Here is a 17,678-nt window from a genome sequence, read left to right on the forward strand (position 1 = left end):
TCCCTTTTTTTTAAACGTTAGGTTTGGTGCCTGTGCGAGGTGCCTGATGGATGGGGGCGCTGGGCTGTCACTTGTCTGAGCTGGCACAGCCAGGGCGGGACTCAGTGCTTTCGGAGGCAGCAGCCCCGCTGCCCCTGGGGGCCTCCCCATCCCTCCTTCCGTCCGGGGCGGCAGAAGGGCACCTAACTGTGGAGTCAGGTGGGCCCCCCCGGTGGAGACCCCAGCCCTACCAGTTCCCGGCTGGGTCACCTCGGGCAGGCTGAGCCTCGGTGTCCTCATCTGGAGAATGGGCACGTGCCTGTCTTAGCACCTCACAGCTCTGGAGACCGGAAGTCCTGGAGTGAGGTGCCACAGGCTGGCTCCCTGTGAGGGAGAATGGTCCCCTCAATGGCCTCTGAGGCCGCGTTCACAGGTACCAGGGGTTCAGGCTTCAGCCCCTTTTGGGGAGCTGCGATTCGACCCACGGCAAAGACGAAGACAGGCGGTGTCCCCCGTGGAGGCAGAGCGGAGGAGAGTGGCGGGGTCGGGAGCCCGGGGGGTGGACTCTGAGGTGCTCCCAGAAGCCGGCTTGGCCGTGTAGCAGGGCGGGGACCGGGGAGGACATCTCAGGCAGAATCTGCCCCAGGCCTCTCGCCCGGCTTCTGGCAGTCCTTGGCGTTCAGGGACTCGGAGACACGTGACCCGGTCTCGTCTCCATCTTCCTTTGGCCCCCTCCCCCTGTACCACCCTCCCCTCATTGTGGGGACACTTGTCACTGGGTGTAGGACCACGCCAGGATGAGCTCAGCTTGAGGTTTAATTTCGTCTTCAAAGGCGCCTTTCCCAAATAAGGTCACATTCATTCTGAGGTTCCAGGTGGACCAACTTTGGGGGACAGCGTTCACCTCACCACATCCAGGGGCTGTGGGGACCCCAGGGGGGCACCAGCCTTCACCGGAGGTGGGCAGCGGGTTCCGGAAGTCTCCCCAGACAGGCGTGCCTGAGGCGAATCCCTCTAGGAGGGAGGATGTGCCCGATGAGAGGAGGACGGACGAGGCCAAGGGTGTCCCGGGAACAGCAAGCTGCAGGGCGAGTGGAGGGACAGCGGGGTCGAGGGGTGCAGAGTGGGCGGGGCCTGTCCAAGGTGCGCGGCTGTCCATCACGCCCGATGGAGCCCCGCGTCCCCGTATGTGTCCGCTCCTTCCTTCTCCGAACCCTGCCCGCTCCTGGGAGTCGGTCAGTGTGTGCCATGGTTCCGAGTCCTTATGAATAAGTCACTTGGCTGGACGAGGGCTCTCGGAGGAGTGGTGACATTCGGCCAGGCCGAGGGCTCAAATTAGAACCGCAGAGCATCCCGGGCCAAGCAGGATGGATGGTCGGTCGCAGCGAGCGCACGGCAGGGGAGGGGTGCCGCAGACTGGCCCTGGGGCGGGACCCGCCAAGGCCAAGGACAGCCCGCCGGATTTGAGTATGCCGGCTGCCAGCCGGCTGTGAGGGGAGGCGGCCGTGGGCACCTCTGGAGGCCAGAGCTGGGGCGGGGGTCTGGCTCCCGGGATGCAGCCCCACGCTGTGTCGTACTAAACTGGGGTGCACGGGGTGAAGGTCTTTCCGCTCCCCCCCCACCCTGGCCAGTCCCCTGAAGCACACCGGCCCTGCCACATCTGAGCTCCGTGACCTGAGGCAGATAACCTCCCTCCGTGTGCCTCCGCGTTCCTCATCTGCAAAATGGGGACGGGATGGCTCCCAGGGACCAGGGCTGTTGGGAGGATTACACGACACAATGTCTGGAAGGCTCGTGACGCAGGGCCAGGACAGAGTGACACACGGTGCTCCTGCCCCGGCCTGTGGATTCTGGGGGCCAGGACTTGGCCTCAAAGCCACACCTGCCAGGGGAGGCCGAGGCCAGCTGGGCGAAGGGATGGGGCTTTGGCGACATGCCTCTGTGGACGTCTCTAGCTCAGCTGCTCTGGGCACCAATTGTCCCACCAGCGTGGACACCACAGGAACGAAGAGAATGCCCCCGACCCATCTAGGGACACTGCACCTTACTGGCCGGCCTCTCCCAGGGAGAAAGGGCCGTGGCCCCTAGGGGGGCAGGGTCATGGGTTCAAGGCTGTGGTTCTCGTGAGATGTTCCTTCTTACTTCCCACAACCTCTTTGGGTTCTTACATCCCAGCCCATTTCTGGTCCCCACGACCTGGGGACACCCGGGCAGGGCCTCCTGTCATATGGGGGGGGGGCTCCAGGGCCATGGCGGTCCCGGCAGAACAGCCCGATGGGGGTCACGGCTCTGTGGGAGAAACGGGTCCTACTAGGGCCCAGGGGGACCCGGAGCGTGACACGGCGTCACTCAGGGCGGCCAGGCCTGTTTGTCTCCAGCCAACTGCCTCAGCCTGGCCGTCACCCGAGTCGTGGAGGAGGGACAGGACAGTCATTTGTCAGGCCCTCCTCAGCGTCAGGCAGGGTGCCAGGCCCTTTGAACACATTAGCATAGTTTATGATCCTTGCCTCTCGGGGATGTGTGGCCGTTATCCGCCGGCGTTCCAGACAAGGAGGTGACGCTAGCCCAAGCGGGGGGACACATCACACGGTGTGTGGGGGTTCACACTCAACGCTGAGCCAGCTCCAAGGTCGTGCGCCTTCCCCTGCCATTCTGGGGCCTCGTTCTGGTGCTGGGCCCGGGGGCGCAGCGGGTGGTGAGGGGAAGGGGCCCAGCCCCAAACTCGTAACGCGTGAGCTCATGCCTGCTGCAGGGAAAGTGTGTGTAATCAGATGCTGGCAGCTTAGCCCGGGGAAATCCTGGAAGGCTTTCTGGAGGAGGCGGCATCTAGGCTGACCCCGTAAGGAGGACCCCCAAGTGGTGGAGAGGTGTGCCTGGGGTCCCGAGTCCGTAGGTTGAACAAGCTTCTCAGGACACGAGTACCCACAGCGACATCTCACCTAGGCGGCCTCCCACTGTGTTTCTCACGTACATGTCTCATGAGCGCTCCCAAACCGCGACCCTAACCCTGAGCGGCGCGCTCACCGCGGACACATCGAACTCGTGTCCTCTCCAGCCCTGGAAGCCTGCGTCATCATCCCTGTGTCATCGATGAGGAAACCGAGGCGCCCAGAGATTAAGCCGACTGCACAGCTCATGTGCCGCAGAGCCGGGATTCAGACGAGGCCCTCCAGACTCCCGGCACATAGTCGTCCCTCGCGAAGTCCTCCAGGCTCTGCGGAGGGGCCTGGGGAGGGGGGCCGGGGCGCCGCACCAGGAGGAGGGGTCTGGCAAGTGGCGGGAGCCAGGCTCTGCGCCCTGCAGAAGACGGTGTTGGGGGAAGTGCCTCATGCTAGCAGCAAATTTGACACGGACTTGCTTGGCCCACTTGGGCATGAGAACCTTCCGGGAGCTTCCGGGGCCTGTGGGGAATCCCGCCAGCTTAGAGAATGACGGAGGCTCCTCTAGTCCATAGAGGAGAGGGGGTGAGGCTCCCGGGGTGGGGGGCAGGAGTGAATGAGGCTGGGCCGCCGGCCTGCCCTTGGTGTCTACAGGATGGCACTGGGACGGACCAAAGCCTGGCCCTTGGAGAGCCCGCACCGGCCACGTGGCTTTCTGAGCCCAGCAGGTTTCCTTCCCCTCCCCCGGGGGGGTCTCTGTCAGAGAGACGCAGGATTCCTCTCCCTGGTAGATAAATGCAGAATCAGTTCCTTAACGGGAATAGATTTCTTTGTAGAGGAGGCCTCTTGGGCAAAGGTGCCCAGAGCTGAGCCTCGCTGCCCTCCCGGGGGGCCGGGGAAGTGGGGTGTGGACCAGCCACCGCCTGCTGCTTGAAGGGAAGGCCGGCATTGTGGGTCCGCAGGGAGTCCCCTCCTCTTCGGTTCAGGGGTGCTGACCCCTCCCTTTGGTTCACAAGAAGTGACACGGGGCTGCCCTGCACGTGGCTCCTTCTACCGAGCGCGCCACGCTGGAGCCCCGTCTGCGCCCTCTGCGGCTCGCCAGGCCTCTGGAGTCCAGCCGTGTGGTGTTCCCGAGGGTGGCTGGGCTGCAGGCTGTGTATGCGGCCTGTTGCTGGACGAGCTGGTTAATTTCCGCTCTCGGGCTGTTACCGCGTCGAAGGACAGAACTTGGGGCATCCATCACCCCGTACACACAAGGACGTCGATAGACTAGCTCCCCAGGAGCGGGAAGGCCAGGCCAAGGGGTCGGCGGGCTGTGGTTTTGTTACTCGTCATGCGTTAGCTTCACCGAGGGTGTGTCCTTTATGCAGCCACCGGCCGCGTGTCCCGGGTCCTGGAAAGAGGCTCCTTCGTGAGCCAGCTCTGCCTACCCCGGACTGGCATCCTTCCAAATGCAGGTGGAGACTGACCTCAGGGCCCATCGTGGCTTGTCTGGTGGGAGGTCTCCATCCTGAAGATGTGACCCCAGGGTCATCCCTGCTGTTGGCTGTGTCTCTCCCGTAGGACAGATGAGGACACTGGGGCTCAGGGCCCGAGACTCAAAGCCCGCAGGCCTCACACCAAGGCCAGCCAGCAAGCTGCCATCTCACAGACGTGCCCTGGCCAGGCCGCCACGGGAGGGAAGTCATCCCAATGTCCCTCACCCTGTCTCACTGCTGGCTGCAAATCGGCCTCCTTGTCCAGCGTGGGATCTTTGCGTGACTGACGAGCCTGTGCTGAGAGTCACGACCTCTCGGTAGGGCCAGATCACGGACCTCATTCCGTTAAAATTTTTTTAAATGTTTATTTCTGAGGGAGAGAGAGAGACAGAGAGAGACAGAGCACGAGCAGGGGAGGGGCAGAGAGAGGGAGACACAGAATCCGAAGCAGGCTCCAGGCTCCGAGCTGTCGGCACAGAGCCCGATGCGGGGCCTGAACTCACGGACGGCGAGATCATGACCTGAGCTGAAGTTGGTGCTCAACCGACTGAGCCCCCCAGGAGCCCCATCCTCATTCCATTTAAGTAGGCTGTGCCCTGTCCCTCTGGACCCAGGGGGGCGTCTCCTGAGAACAGGTGCATCCACAGAGCTCTTTTCCTTGCAGAGGACAAACTGGTCAAGTTCCCAAATCCCTGTGACTGTTCGGGTGGTTTTTCTTTTCGGTAATGGAATAGAAGTGATCCCCGCCCCCCCCCCCCCCAGTGACTTTGGTAATCAACCCCTTCCCCTGGGAGAACACTTTACAGGTTTTAAAGTCTGTTGGGACCTGCTGCCTGTCACGCCTTCACCTTCCAGTCCAAGAATGGCGCGGGGACTTTTCCTCGCTTTTTTAGACGAGTGAACGGAGATTCCAGGAACGGAGGGTTCGCCCAAGCAGCGGGTGTGACCACCCTCAGGGCTGGTGAGTCCGCAGCCGGGAGGCCTCTCCTCTTGGGGCCTCTCTGAGAATCTTGTCCCTTTTGGAACGGGATGTAAGCTGTGTGGCTGGACCGGCCCCCACAAGGGCACACCCAGGAGGGTGCCTTGGCACACAGCTCAGGACAGGAGCGTCCCTTGGCGTGTGTGGGTGTATGTCCCAGCCTCTCCTGAGGTCGTACGATCCCTGCATAGCCTTCCACCCTTTCTGCGTGTGAACACGCGTTCCTAGACCATGAAACACGCCTTCATGGTGCTCTCTGGAGCATCCTGGAGGCCTGTGTGCAGGCGGAATGCCATCATCTGATGAGATCAGGGGACAGCGTGCCTGTGGCTGCTGGGACCCTGGCGGCTTCCTCTCTGTGGACCCTCACGCCTGCCGTATAGGGCAAAAAAGACTGTTCGTTGGATGAATACTTGAAGTCACCACAAAACATCTTATTCTCTGCCTTCTTTCCCGACCTCCCTTTTCTCTTTCTAACACTTGAGGCCTCGTTTGTTCTCCGTGTTCCCACATCGAAGGGCTAGCTGTATGCTCTTGGAGCCATTGTTTTATCTCTTGGTTCCTCAGTTTGCTCATCTGTGTAATGGGCACAGTTGGCACATGCCGAGAGGCCCTGACCTCCTTCCTGGCCTCAGCATCTCTCCCGCCAGGAGGCAGTGCGTCGTGGTGCAGAGAGCCAGGAGTGGCATTCTGCAGGTGCCCCCGGTCTGGTCTGGAACCTTCCTCCCTCTGGGCCTCAGCCCTCGGTGGGCTTCTAAACCCACATGTTCTGGTGTTCTGCGATGATAAAATGTTGTACACGTTCCCGCGTCAACTTTTGCACCTGTGAAAGTGGACAGGTGGGGTGGGAACGGGGAGAGCCACACCAGGAGTCATTCCTGGCTTTTTGGAGCCAGTTAGCCACTGATTCATTCACTGGGAAGTTATTTATCAGACTGTCACTATGTGCTGGCACTTGGCTAGGCTCGGGAGAAGGTGCTGATAGAGGTGGCCTTGGTTCCTGCCCTCCTGGAGCCCACAGCCTCTGGGGGAGGTTTCAGGGGGGAGGTGGCTTTAAGAATGAGCAGAAGGGAGGCAGAGTAGAGGGGCGGGAGGAAGGCAGAGGTGCAGGAACCAGCATGTACAAAGGCCCTGGGGTGACTGAAATTCACGGTGGTGAGTGTGTGCCTGAGGGTGGTGTGTGTTGTTGGTTAACAGCTGCATGAGGTTGGAGAGAATGGGGCCCTCTTGCGTGCTAGAAGGAAATTCAGCTTCTGATGGGGGTGAGCGGATAGGGACCCGGGGATCCGCCAGTGTGGTTTCTGAAACGTCGACATTAAAAACACAGATTCTGAGTCAGCAGGTCTGGGGTGGGGCCTCACCCAGGTTCTGCGTTTCCAGGGGCTCGTGCGAAGTGTGCACGGCTGGTCCCAGGCCCCACTGTGAGCAGTGAGAACCTCGACTCACCGTGCTATGGGCCGGCCCTGTCCCGACTGGCCTGGGGGACATCAGTGGGCAGGGGCGCCTTCTGGGGCCTCGGAGGCCTGACCCTCATGGGCCACCTCTGCATTTTCCCTTTTTCTGATGAGAAGTTCATTTCCGAGTTGGCAGCTGATGCTGAATTCTTGCTGCTGCTGTGTGTGTGTGTGTGTGTGTGTGTGTGTGTGCGATTGATTGACTCCTGAATTGTGCTGAGTATTTGTTATTTTTGGGGGAGTATCCTTGAGCCCTTGGAAGGCACACAGATATAAGGCTGCTTCAAAATCCTTTCCCACTGGCTCCTTGAAAGGCTTGGGACCTCCAACCGGAGGTGATCTGCGTGCTTCTAGTCCCGAGATGCCCATGGGAGGTGACAGTGCTGAGCGCCGCGGGTTCTGGGCGCGGGGAGGGTTCCGCGAAGCCCACGCGGGCCGGGCGGCTGTTCAGGAGGCTCCCCACTCCGCGGGCCGCGCTCGGGAAGGGCTCGTGTCTGCGCTCGTCACTGCACTGCCCGTGGGGCCCGGCTGCGTGCCGACCGCGGGAAGAGGCCTAGTGTTCTGCGGGTCCCTCCAGGGCGTCCTGTCGGCCCCGCTGTTGTGACTCACACCCCAGGAAACAGAAATAGCTGACCTAGAAACGTGCCAGTGGCCGCTCAGGGAGAGAGGGCCTCGCCCCCGGGCCTCTGTGCTCTGATTTCAGGCATAGGCTCGCGTGGATGGGCATCGCCCCCTCCCCCGGCAGCCTTGTGAGGTCGCACCCGAATCCGCTCCATTTCACAGAGGAGGAGACAGAGGCTCAGAGGGCCGGGGTCGTCCCGATGCCGCCACACCCTCCTTGTTTGGTTTTATTCCATCCGAGAAGCGTGCCAGCTGTGCGGGGGCACCTGATGAAAGACGATGTGAACAGCGCGGCGAGCACATTTGCAGGTGGCGGTGTTTGTTTTGGTGCTGTGGGCCTCCGTGCGCCCTGGGCGCCGAGACCTCCCCGAGCCAGCCTCGGCCACAGGGGCGGACCCCTGATGCCACTTCAGGGTCCTCGGCTGGTGGCTCCAACCGCAGGGCTGTTTCCACAATCCCCTCTCTGGAGCTTTGAGGTACAGACCCAGCGCCTCATTTCTAAGTGGATTTTGTAGGCTCACTGGGGGACAGAAGGGCATGTCGGGCATCCTGGGGGCAGAGACTCACTATCTGGGTCTTGAATTGGCTTGTGGCCTGGGCAGGAGGCAGGCTGCTCGGGGCCTGGGTGGGGGCTCCTCTGCCCACCGAGGGTCTCTGCACGGACTGAGTGTGGACATCACGGTTTCTTTTCCTTCCTGGGGACAGAGCCCTCGGCTGCCTCTCAGTGGAGGAGCAGGCTGGTGAGGCCACCGCTCCCGTCCCTGGAATAGTGCCCGGGGCCAGTGGGAGCTGGCCCTGGGCCCTGGCTGGGGATCTCTGGGCACCAGGCCTATCCCTGCTGGACCCCCCTTCCCTTCTCTGAATCTGTTCCTCCATTTCTAAAGGCAGGCATTGGAAGCTGTCCCAGGTTCCCATGGGTTCCACCATTAAATCTGCTGCCTCCTTCCAGCCCCCACCTTGGCCTGGCTCCCTGTCTCCCTGACTCGGGAGACGGGGTTCACCATCTTGGTGGAACTGGGGGTCAGGCAGATACTCTCTTTCCAGCACCTCGAGGGGCTGGAGGGGGATTCAAACTTGGGGACGTCAGAGGGGTGGGCACCTGCCTCAGGCCCAGCTCCGCTGTTCACGGGGTCCAATGCGTAGCGAAAACACGCCCCTCGTTGAAACTTCTTTAAGAATTTCAAGACAGTGACAGCACAGCATGAAACCGAGCACAGGTCTTTCTGAACGGGGGGCCCTGGGGGGCTGCTTGGGTCGCACGACATCCCACTGGCCCTGGCTGCCCAGTTGGGGCCACCTCGTGGGCACCGTCACTGGGACGGGGGTGGGCTCACCCCACCGGGGGTCCCGAGCTTGTCCCTTGAGGGATGGATGGCTGTCGCTGGGGGCCTCCAGAACGGGCCATGTTCTGCACCCTTGGGTGGTGTTTCCTGGGTCAGGAGAGGGTGGCCCAGGCAGTGGGCTCGGGAGGGAACCCTAGGCAGCAGGGACTTGTGGGCAGTGACAGTGGCCCGAAGGACCGATTCGGTGTCCTCTCCGGATCTGCTTCTGGGAAGGAGTATTTATTCATTTACTCTCTGACTTGTTCCTTCATTCACTCAACAAATACTGTGAGCTTTCGTTCTGTGCTGAGTCCTGGGAGTTCAGGGTGGAGCCAAGTGGACCACGTCCCTTCGGTGGTGGAACCTACAGACAGCAGCATCGAGGACAGGCAGGTCTGGGAAGCCCAGAGAGCTTGGCTTCTCTCACCGGGGTCACGGCTGGCTAGACCTGGGTGACGGTGTATCTGGGGAGTCAGGGCGAAGCCCGCCTACCTCCAGGGCCGGGGGGGCCAGGAGTGAAAAGAGGAGACACAGGGTGACCTAGGACCTGCGGGGTCTGTCCTTCCTTGGGCAGGCGTGGCTCTCAATCCTCATCGGGGCATTTCTGACTGTCCGGAAGGAGTCGTGCGGGCGGGGGGCTCCGGCAACCTCGGGGCGGGAGGAGACCGTTGGCGAAGGCTGGGACGCAGAAGCCCCAGTGCCCTTCCAGATTCGTCTCCCGCCCAGATCAAAGCACGCCAGAGCTGTGCTAACATACCAGCCACTGGAAGATGGTTCCTGGCATATTTCATTTCCAAAGCTGTTAGCTGGGACCCCCAGAAGGGCGTGCCATACTTTTCAGTTCTTTGAAACGACTTTCAAAAAGTAATGAAAACGTGGGGCCCTTGCTCAAGCACGTGTGAGAATCGCGGGACAGTATCAGCAGAGCGGACGGTGGAGACCCAACCTCAGCTCGGCGGTTCAGAACCTGCTGGGGTGCTGGGTGCTGTATGCTTTCCCGCAGCGTTTAAGCTCGCTCTGTTTTCTTTTTTTTCCTTTTTGATTAAATTTTTTAATGTTTATTTATTTTTGAGAGAGAGAGAGAGAGAGAGAGAGAGAGCGTGAGCTGGGGAGGGGCAGAGAGAGAGGGAGACACAGAATCGGAAGCAGGTTCCAAGCTCTGAGCTGTCAGCACAGAGCCAGACGCGGGGCTGGAACTCGTGAACCATGAGATCATGACCCGAGCTGAAGTCGGATGCTTAACCAACTGAGCCACCTGGGTCTCCCTTTTTTTTCCCTTTTTAAAAGTTTGTTTATTTTGAGAGAGAGGAAGAGTATCCCAAGCACTGTCAGTGCAGAGCCTGACGTGGGGCTCGAACCACAAACCCGTGAGATCATGACCTGAGCAGAAATCAAGAGTAGGACACCCAATCGACCGAGCCACCCGGGCACCCCTAGGCTCCCTCTGTTTCAGTTCCTTCGCCTGCAGGTGGGGATAATGACAGGAGCTGCACGTGGGTCCCGGGTGAAAAGAGGGTTGATGTGCACGAGCCGAGTCAACCCAGGGGTTGTCCCTGCTGCCCAGGGGACAAGCGGATGCCAGCGAGCGTGGGCCAGAGCGTGGCTGCTGGCTCCGGCACCCTCACCCCCCACGGAGGGAGCTGGGTGTCTCTTCCTCACTGTAGGGAACCTCAGTTCCCTGGGGCTCGGAGGGGCTGACCCCAAAGCAGAGGCCGCCTTCCGCTGCCCGCCGCAGAGAGAGGGGTGCCTGCCGGGCTCCCCCAGGGCTGACCCCTCTTGGGTGGCTCCTTGTCTCAGCGCCAGGCAAGGATGGCCCCCGGCCCTGGCCTCCGGAGCCCAAACCTCCCGTGGGTTAAGGTGGTGCCAGCAGAAAGATTCTGTCCATCGCACGAAGGGTAGACGGTGTGTGCTCTTGATGGCAGAGGGGGGCCAGAGCAGGGGAGGAGACCCTCACCCAGGGCCCTCGCCTCCCCTGGCTTCATTGCCTTAGTCGTGTTAGACAGCAGGTGCCGTGCCCAGTGCTGGGACATAAGACGAGACACAGTCCCCTCCCCCAAAGGGCTCATCGTCCAATGTTCGAAAGAGACCCCGTGAGCCGTGCTGGAGGGGAGAGTGCAGGGTCTGGGAGGGTGTGGGGGGCACTGAACCAGAGGAGGGGTCTGGGAGACACCCAAGGTGTCAGGAGTGGGGGCGGGAAGAAGGTCCCAGCATGAGGAACAGCCCGTGCAGAGGCCCGGTGGGGCTGGCGCTCAGAACGAAGCGGGTGGGTGTGAGTGGAGAGACCCATCCGGGAGGGGTCCGAACGCCGTGCTGGGGCGTGAGCTCCCCACCCTCCGAGGTGTGCGGGCAGAGCTCAGCTAGCTGGGGCTTGATGAGGATGTTGGCTTAAGGATTTCACCCTGGATGGGCTGGATGAAGCAGACTTTGAGGTCCCTTCCAGCTGTCACGCTCTGGCTCCTCGAAATCCCCTCCGGGAGAGGCGAGGCTATAAAATATAAATCAATAGGTTAAAAATACGCTTGTCTCCTGCTTGTCCAGGCCCTGTCACTCTGCCCGCCTCCCCGGGTCTTCAGAGGATTCCCGCTCGTCTCCGTCTCCGGCAGCCCGAGCGCCTGGCAGGGGAAGGTGGCTTTGTTCCTGAGCGAGAGGCGGGGCCGTCGCGCCCCCGCCGCCGAGGCCTCCGGTCTGCGTTTGATCAGTGCTGCCTCCAGAATGTGCGCCGTCCCGTCCCGGCTGGCACCCCCTCCTCCTACCTTCCCTGCTTTCATCGCCGGGCAGGGGAAGCTCAGCCAGACGGTGTCTGGGGCAGCCACGTCCCTAACACAGAGGAGGCCGTGCGGGGCGGGAAGGAACCAAACCCGGAGCCGGCCAGTGTGGTGACCCCAGATTAACCGGGCTAACGGCTCTGCTGGGAGCCGGTGGGGGGGGGGGGTCCCCAGGCCCCCCCCCCGGTTCCCATGGCAACCGGGAGCAGCTAATAGAGACTCGCAGCGAGCGAAATGAAAGGTGATGTGTGGGAAAATGCACTGGCCAGCGAAGTCGCTGGGGACAAGGTGCTTTTCCTACCAGGCAGGCCAGTTCTCACTTCCTTTCTGTGGTGGTCCATCCGTCCGTGCGTCTGGAGGAACTTTCGGGTGCTTCTGAGCACGTTTATTTTTGTTGTTACCTAACAGTTCCCTTTCCTGCACGGGGGTGAGGGGACACGGTCTCGTCGGGGCGGGGGGCGCCCACGCGCGTGATGACAGTTGAGGGGCCGCGAAGCAGCGTGTGCCCCGTCGATGATGTACGGGCCGCCTGCCGCCTCGGCCGCCCTCGTGCGCCTTCCCCAGCCCTCCGCTGGTTCCGGCATCCTCCAGCACTGGGAGGAGAGGGGCAGAGGCCCCTGCCTGCCCGTGTGTTGGGGCGGCCCCAGCAGGTGTTCTCGAAGGCCCTGGTGGGGACGAGGCCCCATCTCCCGAAGCCTTGTCAAACGCGTCCTCTGCCCGGCACTCTGGGACACTAGCTCGGCTGACCCTCTGACCATGGTTTGAGATTGTCTGGGGCCGACTTTGAAGTTTTCCCGCTGAGGGGCGCCTGGGTGGCTCAGTCGGTTAGGCATCTGACTTCGGCTCAGGTCACGATCTCCCGGCTCGTGGGTTCGGGCCCCGCGTCGGGCTCTGTGCCTGCTTCGGATTCCGTGTCTCCCTCTCTCTCTGCCCCTCCTCCGCTCACGCCCCATCTCTCTCTCTCCGTCTCAAAAATCAACGAACATGAAAACAATTTTTAAGAATTTTTCCTGCTGAGTGCCAGCTACCTGGTGGCCCTGGCAGGATGGTCCCAAAGTCACTCTGAGGACGGAGGGAGGTTGGGAGGTGTCAGGGCGGACACCGGCCTTGTGTGCAGGCTGGCTGGGGCCTCCTGGGAAGCCGACAGCAAGACCCGGGCCCCTGATGTGTACTGGGTCAGGGAACGTCCCCACACCCCTCTTTCAGAGCCTCGAAACTGGCTGATTTCTGCCTTTGTCTCTCTGTTGCCACCACAGGTGATCTTGATCCTGACGAAGTATTACCACGCCGACATGGGGAAGGTTCTGGAAAGTTCTCTGTGGCGGTAAGTCAAGCCGAGGGCGGGCCTCTCTCCTTGTGCACCCACACTACTCCCGAGACTGAGGGCTGAGATCCAGACGCCCAGCTGGAGCAGCCCTGTGGGTTGGCGGCCTCGCAACTTTTCTTTGGCTACAAAATGCACGTAGGACACGGTGGAAAGCGACGGCGGGTTTCGGCAGTGGGCACAAACAGCGCCGGAGAAAAGACGGCCCTTTAGAAAGCTCCTTCGCTCTCTTTTCTTTCTGTTTTTCCCCTCCCCCTCCCCCTCCCCCTGCCTTTTTTTCCTCCCCGAGGAAGAGGGTCTGCATTTTGAATTCAGGTCAGTGCACACATTCCCTCCGCTCACGCCCTGAACTTCAGACGAGAGGCTTCTGGAGTCCACCAAGTATGCCGATTATCCTCATTGTTCAGACGTTTTTCTTTCTTCCTGGCTCAGCCGAAGAGCTTGGTAAATAAATAACCCACTGGCGACGGGGGATATCTCTTTCTATGTGAGATGTGAACTCAGTCCAAGAACATTAAGCAGCCCCTTTGATGTTTTAAATGAGGTGGGAGAGAAGGAGGTTTTGGAGAAATCATTTCGGTTACTATCATCTTCAATATTTACACCTGCTCACCCAGGGAGGGGGAGGGGAGGCTCCCGGGCGGCTGGGGCTGTCGTCTCAAAAGCTGTCCCCGGGCCACGATTGTGTTTCCTCCACGCGCTGCTCGCCACTCCCACGTTCCCTGGGTGTGCTGGACCGTTTTGTTTTTCAAGGTGTGTTTCTCAAGCACCAATTAATTCATTTTTTTCTATTTGAAATCCATAAAAAAAACACCTCTGCCCGCTCCTCAGGACTCCTGTATGTGTGCAGCCCCCTTGAGTTGATTTATTTTTGGCTCTTGGCTTTGCTTCTGGGGCAGAGGCTTGATGATTCATTCTGTTGGTTCTTGCTGGGGGATTTCCGTGATGCTCCGGGAAGGTGTTGAAATAGTACCTCCAGCTGGGTCCTTTCCTTCTTGTATAAGGAATGGGGGCGTCTTGGGGCAGCCGGGTTGGTCCCCGGCGGTGCTGATGGGACCAAGCCTGGGGAGCAAGCAAACCACTCGTACTGCCCTGCGTTTTTCTTACCCCTGCAGCCAGAGAGCCTTTCCTAGCCGGCTCCTCCCGGCCGTGGATTCGCGGGTTCGCCCTGCAGACCCCCCCCCCCCACCCAGCCCGCCCCCCAGTCCTTCTGTCGGCCTCAGGGAGAGGGGTCAGCATCCTACAAAGAGGACAGCTGTTTTTCTGCCACACTCCCCCTCGTCATTTCGTCTTGTGCCTTGAAGCAGCTCACCCCCGAGGAGAGGTCCGAGGCTTGCTTTCAAAAGTCCCGCTCAGTGTGGCGGGGAGGCAGCTCGGCATTGGGGATGAGAGTGGACCATGGCGTGAGCGCTAAAGCTCCCGCCACCTCTCACTGCGGCCCTCTGAGGGTTTCAGGGCGAGGCCCTGGGACGGGCTGGCCCATGGAAGGCGTTGTCTCCTGCTAGGTGGATGGTCCAAGGAGGTCCCCCCGGGGCTGCAGAGTGAACAGGGGCACCTGGCTCTTCTCTTGGCCTTGAATTCTGGGCAGCATCCCAGAGTAGCCGCCTCGCTGGCCCCAAATGCTGCACACCAGCCGCGTCCTGACGGGCGGGCGGGCTCTCCCTGCACCGGCCGCACTCGCTGACCATCCGGAATGCCCGGTTTCCCTCGCTCCCTCCAGCATCTCCGTGGGCTGCGCTCGGAAACGGGAGGTCATAAATGTTGCTGGAACAGTCCTTCCCGCTGCTATCTGTGCCCACAGGACAGAGCTGTGGGGTATACGTAGGGCTTGCTGCCCACCCTTATGGGGGATGTGGTGGGGACGGGTGGATTTGGGCCACCCCGTGGCACGGGGGCCGGGAATTTTTGCTGAAGGGCTCCAGACTCCCGATTCTTCAGACGTGGCTACAGCAGCCGAGAGGGAGGCCAACCGCCCACCTCAGGGCTGCTCCAGCAGGGGGGGCTCTGTCCGCTCTGTCTCTGCCTGGGAGAGCATGAGGGCCCGGCGAGGTGACACGAAAGGTCCCCAGAACGGTACACGGTCTCGATTTAGTTTTTCTCCGAAGCAGATCAACAGACCAATTCTCCATGTTCTTTCTCATCACTGTCTCTGTGCAGGCATTTCCTCTCCTTTATTAAAAATACACGCAAAGGCGTTAGTCATGTCAGGAAGGATCACCCCAGCCCCACCCGTTGCTTCCGGCGTGGAGCCATCACATCCTCTGTGTATCTTTCTCTCGCGGACGTATGTATATAGTCAGACGTGGAAGAAAGTTCTGCGTTCTCCTTTCTTCACGCATCTGTTTCCAGTTTCTCGAGGTTGGAAACGTGTCCGCATCACGTTTCCTGTGGCCGCGGACTAGCCCTTGGTGGGTTCGTTCTGACACGGGGCCACGCTGCTGCCGTAAAAAAAATGTAGGCGTGTGGTTGTCCTTCATCCTTCTGTTCTCTGGGCAGAAGCCCGGGGGGTAACGACCGAACCGGAGAGTGAGCGGATGGCTGGCCGGCCCGCTGCGGGCCCCCCCCCCCGAGCGGGCGGCACTCTGGCCCGCGCCGTCTAGGCCCCAGCGACCGCTCCCGTTTGAGTCCCTTTGGTTCCCGGGGAGCATGAGCAGCGTCTGTGTTCGACTGCCAATCACGTTTTCCTCTTGCGAGCATTTTCAGCCCATGTCCCCTCTACCTTGGCACCTGCGTGAGTGTCTTTAGAAGTGGAAAGGTTGCCACTGGTCTTGCGTGGGGATGCCACCCCGCCTCCGTCTGCTGGTCAAGGCCCACGTGGATGGGGGCTGACAGAGCCCGTGCCTGGATCACGCGGATTAGAGACTCACTCGGTGGACACGCCCTGAGCCTCCCCAGGGTTCTCCTGTGCGGTCCCCGTGAGTCCATTTTTAAGGACAGGTATGGTATTTACATTCTGGAAATGGCTCTCTGAAACATAAGCCGAGTGCATTTTTAATTGTCCTGCGTTTCAGGGGCCCCCTGTCACCCCGTCCGGTCTTCAGGGTGGGGCCGTGCCCTCCACTCTGGGGAAGGGGCACCGGGAGGGAGCGAGGCTGCCCCCCACCCTCCAGAGAGCCTCCAGTTGGTTTCAGAGCCGATCCTGTGCGGGCACCTCCCATCTTGGGTTCCCAGGGCTGATGGCAGCAGGAGGAACACACTCACCCAGACCAGCCTGCCTGACGCTTGCCCGATGTCCAGTCTGTGCGAATGTCCTGGGGCTGCTGGAACGAAGGACAAAAAGTAGGGACTTTAAAGCAACAGGAATTTGCTCTCTCATGGCCCTGGGGGCTAGAGTCTGAGATCAAGGTGTGGGTGGGGCCGGGCTCCCCCAGGATCCTTCACGCCTCTTCCAGCTCCTGGGGTGGGGGTGGGGGGACATGCCAGTCACTGCCCCCAGCTTTGGCTTCAGACGGCCTCTTCTATGTGTGTCTGCCCTGTGTGTGTGCCTTATGAGGACACTTATTGTTGGATTCAGGGTCCACCCAGGTGATCCGGGGTGATCTCATCTCTAGAGCTCTGACTTAATGACATCCACAACCACCCCTTTTCCAAATAAGGCCGTGCACAGACTCTGGAGGTAGGTCGTGGACACATCTGCTTGGCTGTGTCATTCAGCTCACTGCACGGTCCTCGCCCCTGGGCTGCACTGCCCGGATCTGACTTCCTAAATGGCTCTTGCCCCTGTCGCCCCCTCTCCATCCTCACCTGTGTTCCCTTGCTGCCTCTTCATCCTTGGTGGGGTCCTGTAGCCCCTTCCCAGCTCCTCCCCCGCTGCCCCTCACCGCCCCTCCAAGCCTCGCCCCTGCAAGGCCCCAGGGACTTGAGATGCACACACGCCCAACAGTCTTGCCCTGCTCCCTTGTCCCCTGGTGGCTTCCCAAGACTGATACCTGTGCATCCCGCCCTCCTTGTCCAGGTGTAGGGGTGGGGGATCCAGTGGGCAGAGCCAGAGGCTGTAGGGGCAAGTATAGAAGAGCGTGGGCACGCACGGTCCCTCTGAGAGTGGATGTGCAACTTGTATCTATTCCACGGTGGGGCCATAGCGGTTGCGAGGTAAAGATAAAGAGCGTTTGGAATTAATATGGACGTGATCTGTAAATGCTCCTGTGCCCCCACACCCTGCCTGCAGGAGGATGTCGCCTGGTTCTTCCCCTGGTGCAGGGCTGTCCCTCCAGGTTCCCAGGGGCAACCCTTCGGGGGTTCCCAGGACACTGCATTATCCATTGGAAAATTGAGACCACTCGCAGGCAAAGGGACGAACGGGCACCCCTGATACAGATTGGAGGCAAAGTCCCCGGCTGGTGCTGCCCGGGCCCCCGCGGCCTGGAGCTGGGACCCTCAACTGTCCGCTTGATCGGCCCCGTTCCCTGCCGGAAGCCTTTGAGACACTGTTCTCCTAGGTGCCCCTCCGCCCACGACTGTATTTCTGTTGAAGTTCAATGTGACCTGCGCCTTGTACACAAAAACGTAAGATCCTTCGCACCCTTCGAGAACCAGTGTTTGCCCCTTGAGGGCAATTTTGTCCCTGGTTGAAAATCCACATCCTGAAGAAGAGCCTCAGGGGGGAGGGGGTCTTGTTAAAATTCAGATTCTGATTCCTGGGTCGGGGGTGGGGCCCGGGGCTCCGCATTGTTAAGAAGCCCCTAGCGATGCTCGGATTGCTGGCCCACTGAGCACACTTGGAGTAGCAGGGCCCTGGCTCATTCCGGGGTCAGCTGGGGGCCTCAGCATCGCCCGATGTCTGTGCCCGACCTGGGCCCGCATTTGGCCTGGTCTGGGCTACGGCAGGCACGGCTCCGGTGTCCAGCCTGGGCTGGGTCTTGGGAGGCCCATTTGGT

General features: G+C 60.8%; 1 protein-coding gene across 1 annotated transcript in view; it reads left to right on the top strand.

The window, feature by feature from the left end:
• Positions 1-17,678, top strand: part of SORCS2 (sortilin related VPS10 domain containing receptor 2) — a 452,598-nt gene that overhangs the window by 173,692 nt on the left and 261,228 nt on the right. Inside the window, exon 2 of the mRNA XM_053217627.1 lies at positions 12,734-12,801. Within this exon, the coding sequence (XP_053073602.1) occupies positions 12,734-12,801 (68 nt within the window). The remainder of the gene's footprint in view (positions 1-12,733; positions 12,802-17,678) is intronic.

This window comes from Acinonyx jubatus, chromosome B1, assembly GCF_027475565.1.
Source record: "Acinonyx jubatus isolate Ajub_Pintada_27869175 chromosome B1, VMU_Ajub_asm_v1.0, whole genome shotgun sequence".
NCBI classification, from domain to species: Eukaryota; Metazoa; Chordata; class Mammalia; order Carnivora; family Felidae; genus Acinonyx; species Acinonyx jubatus.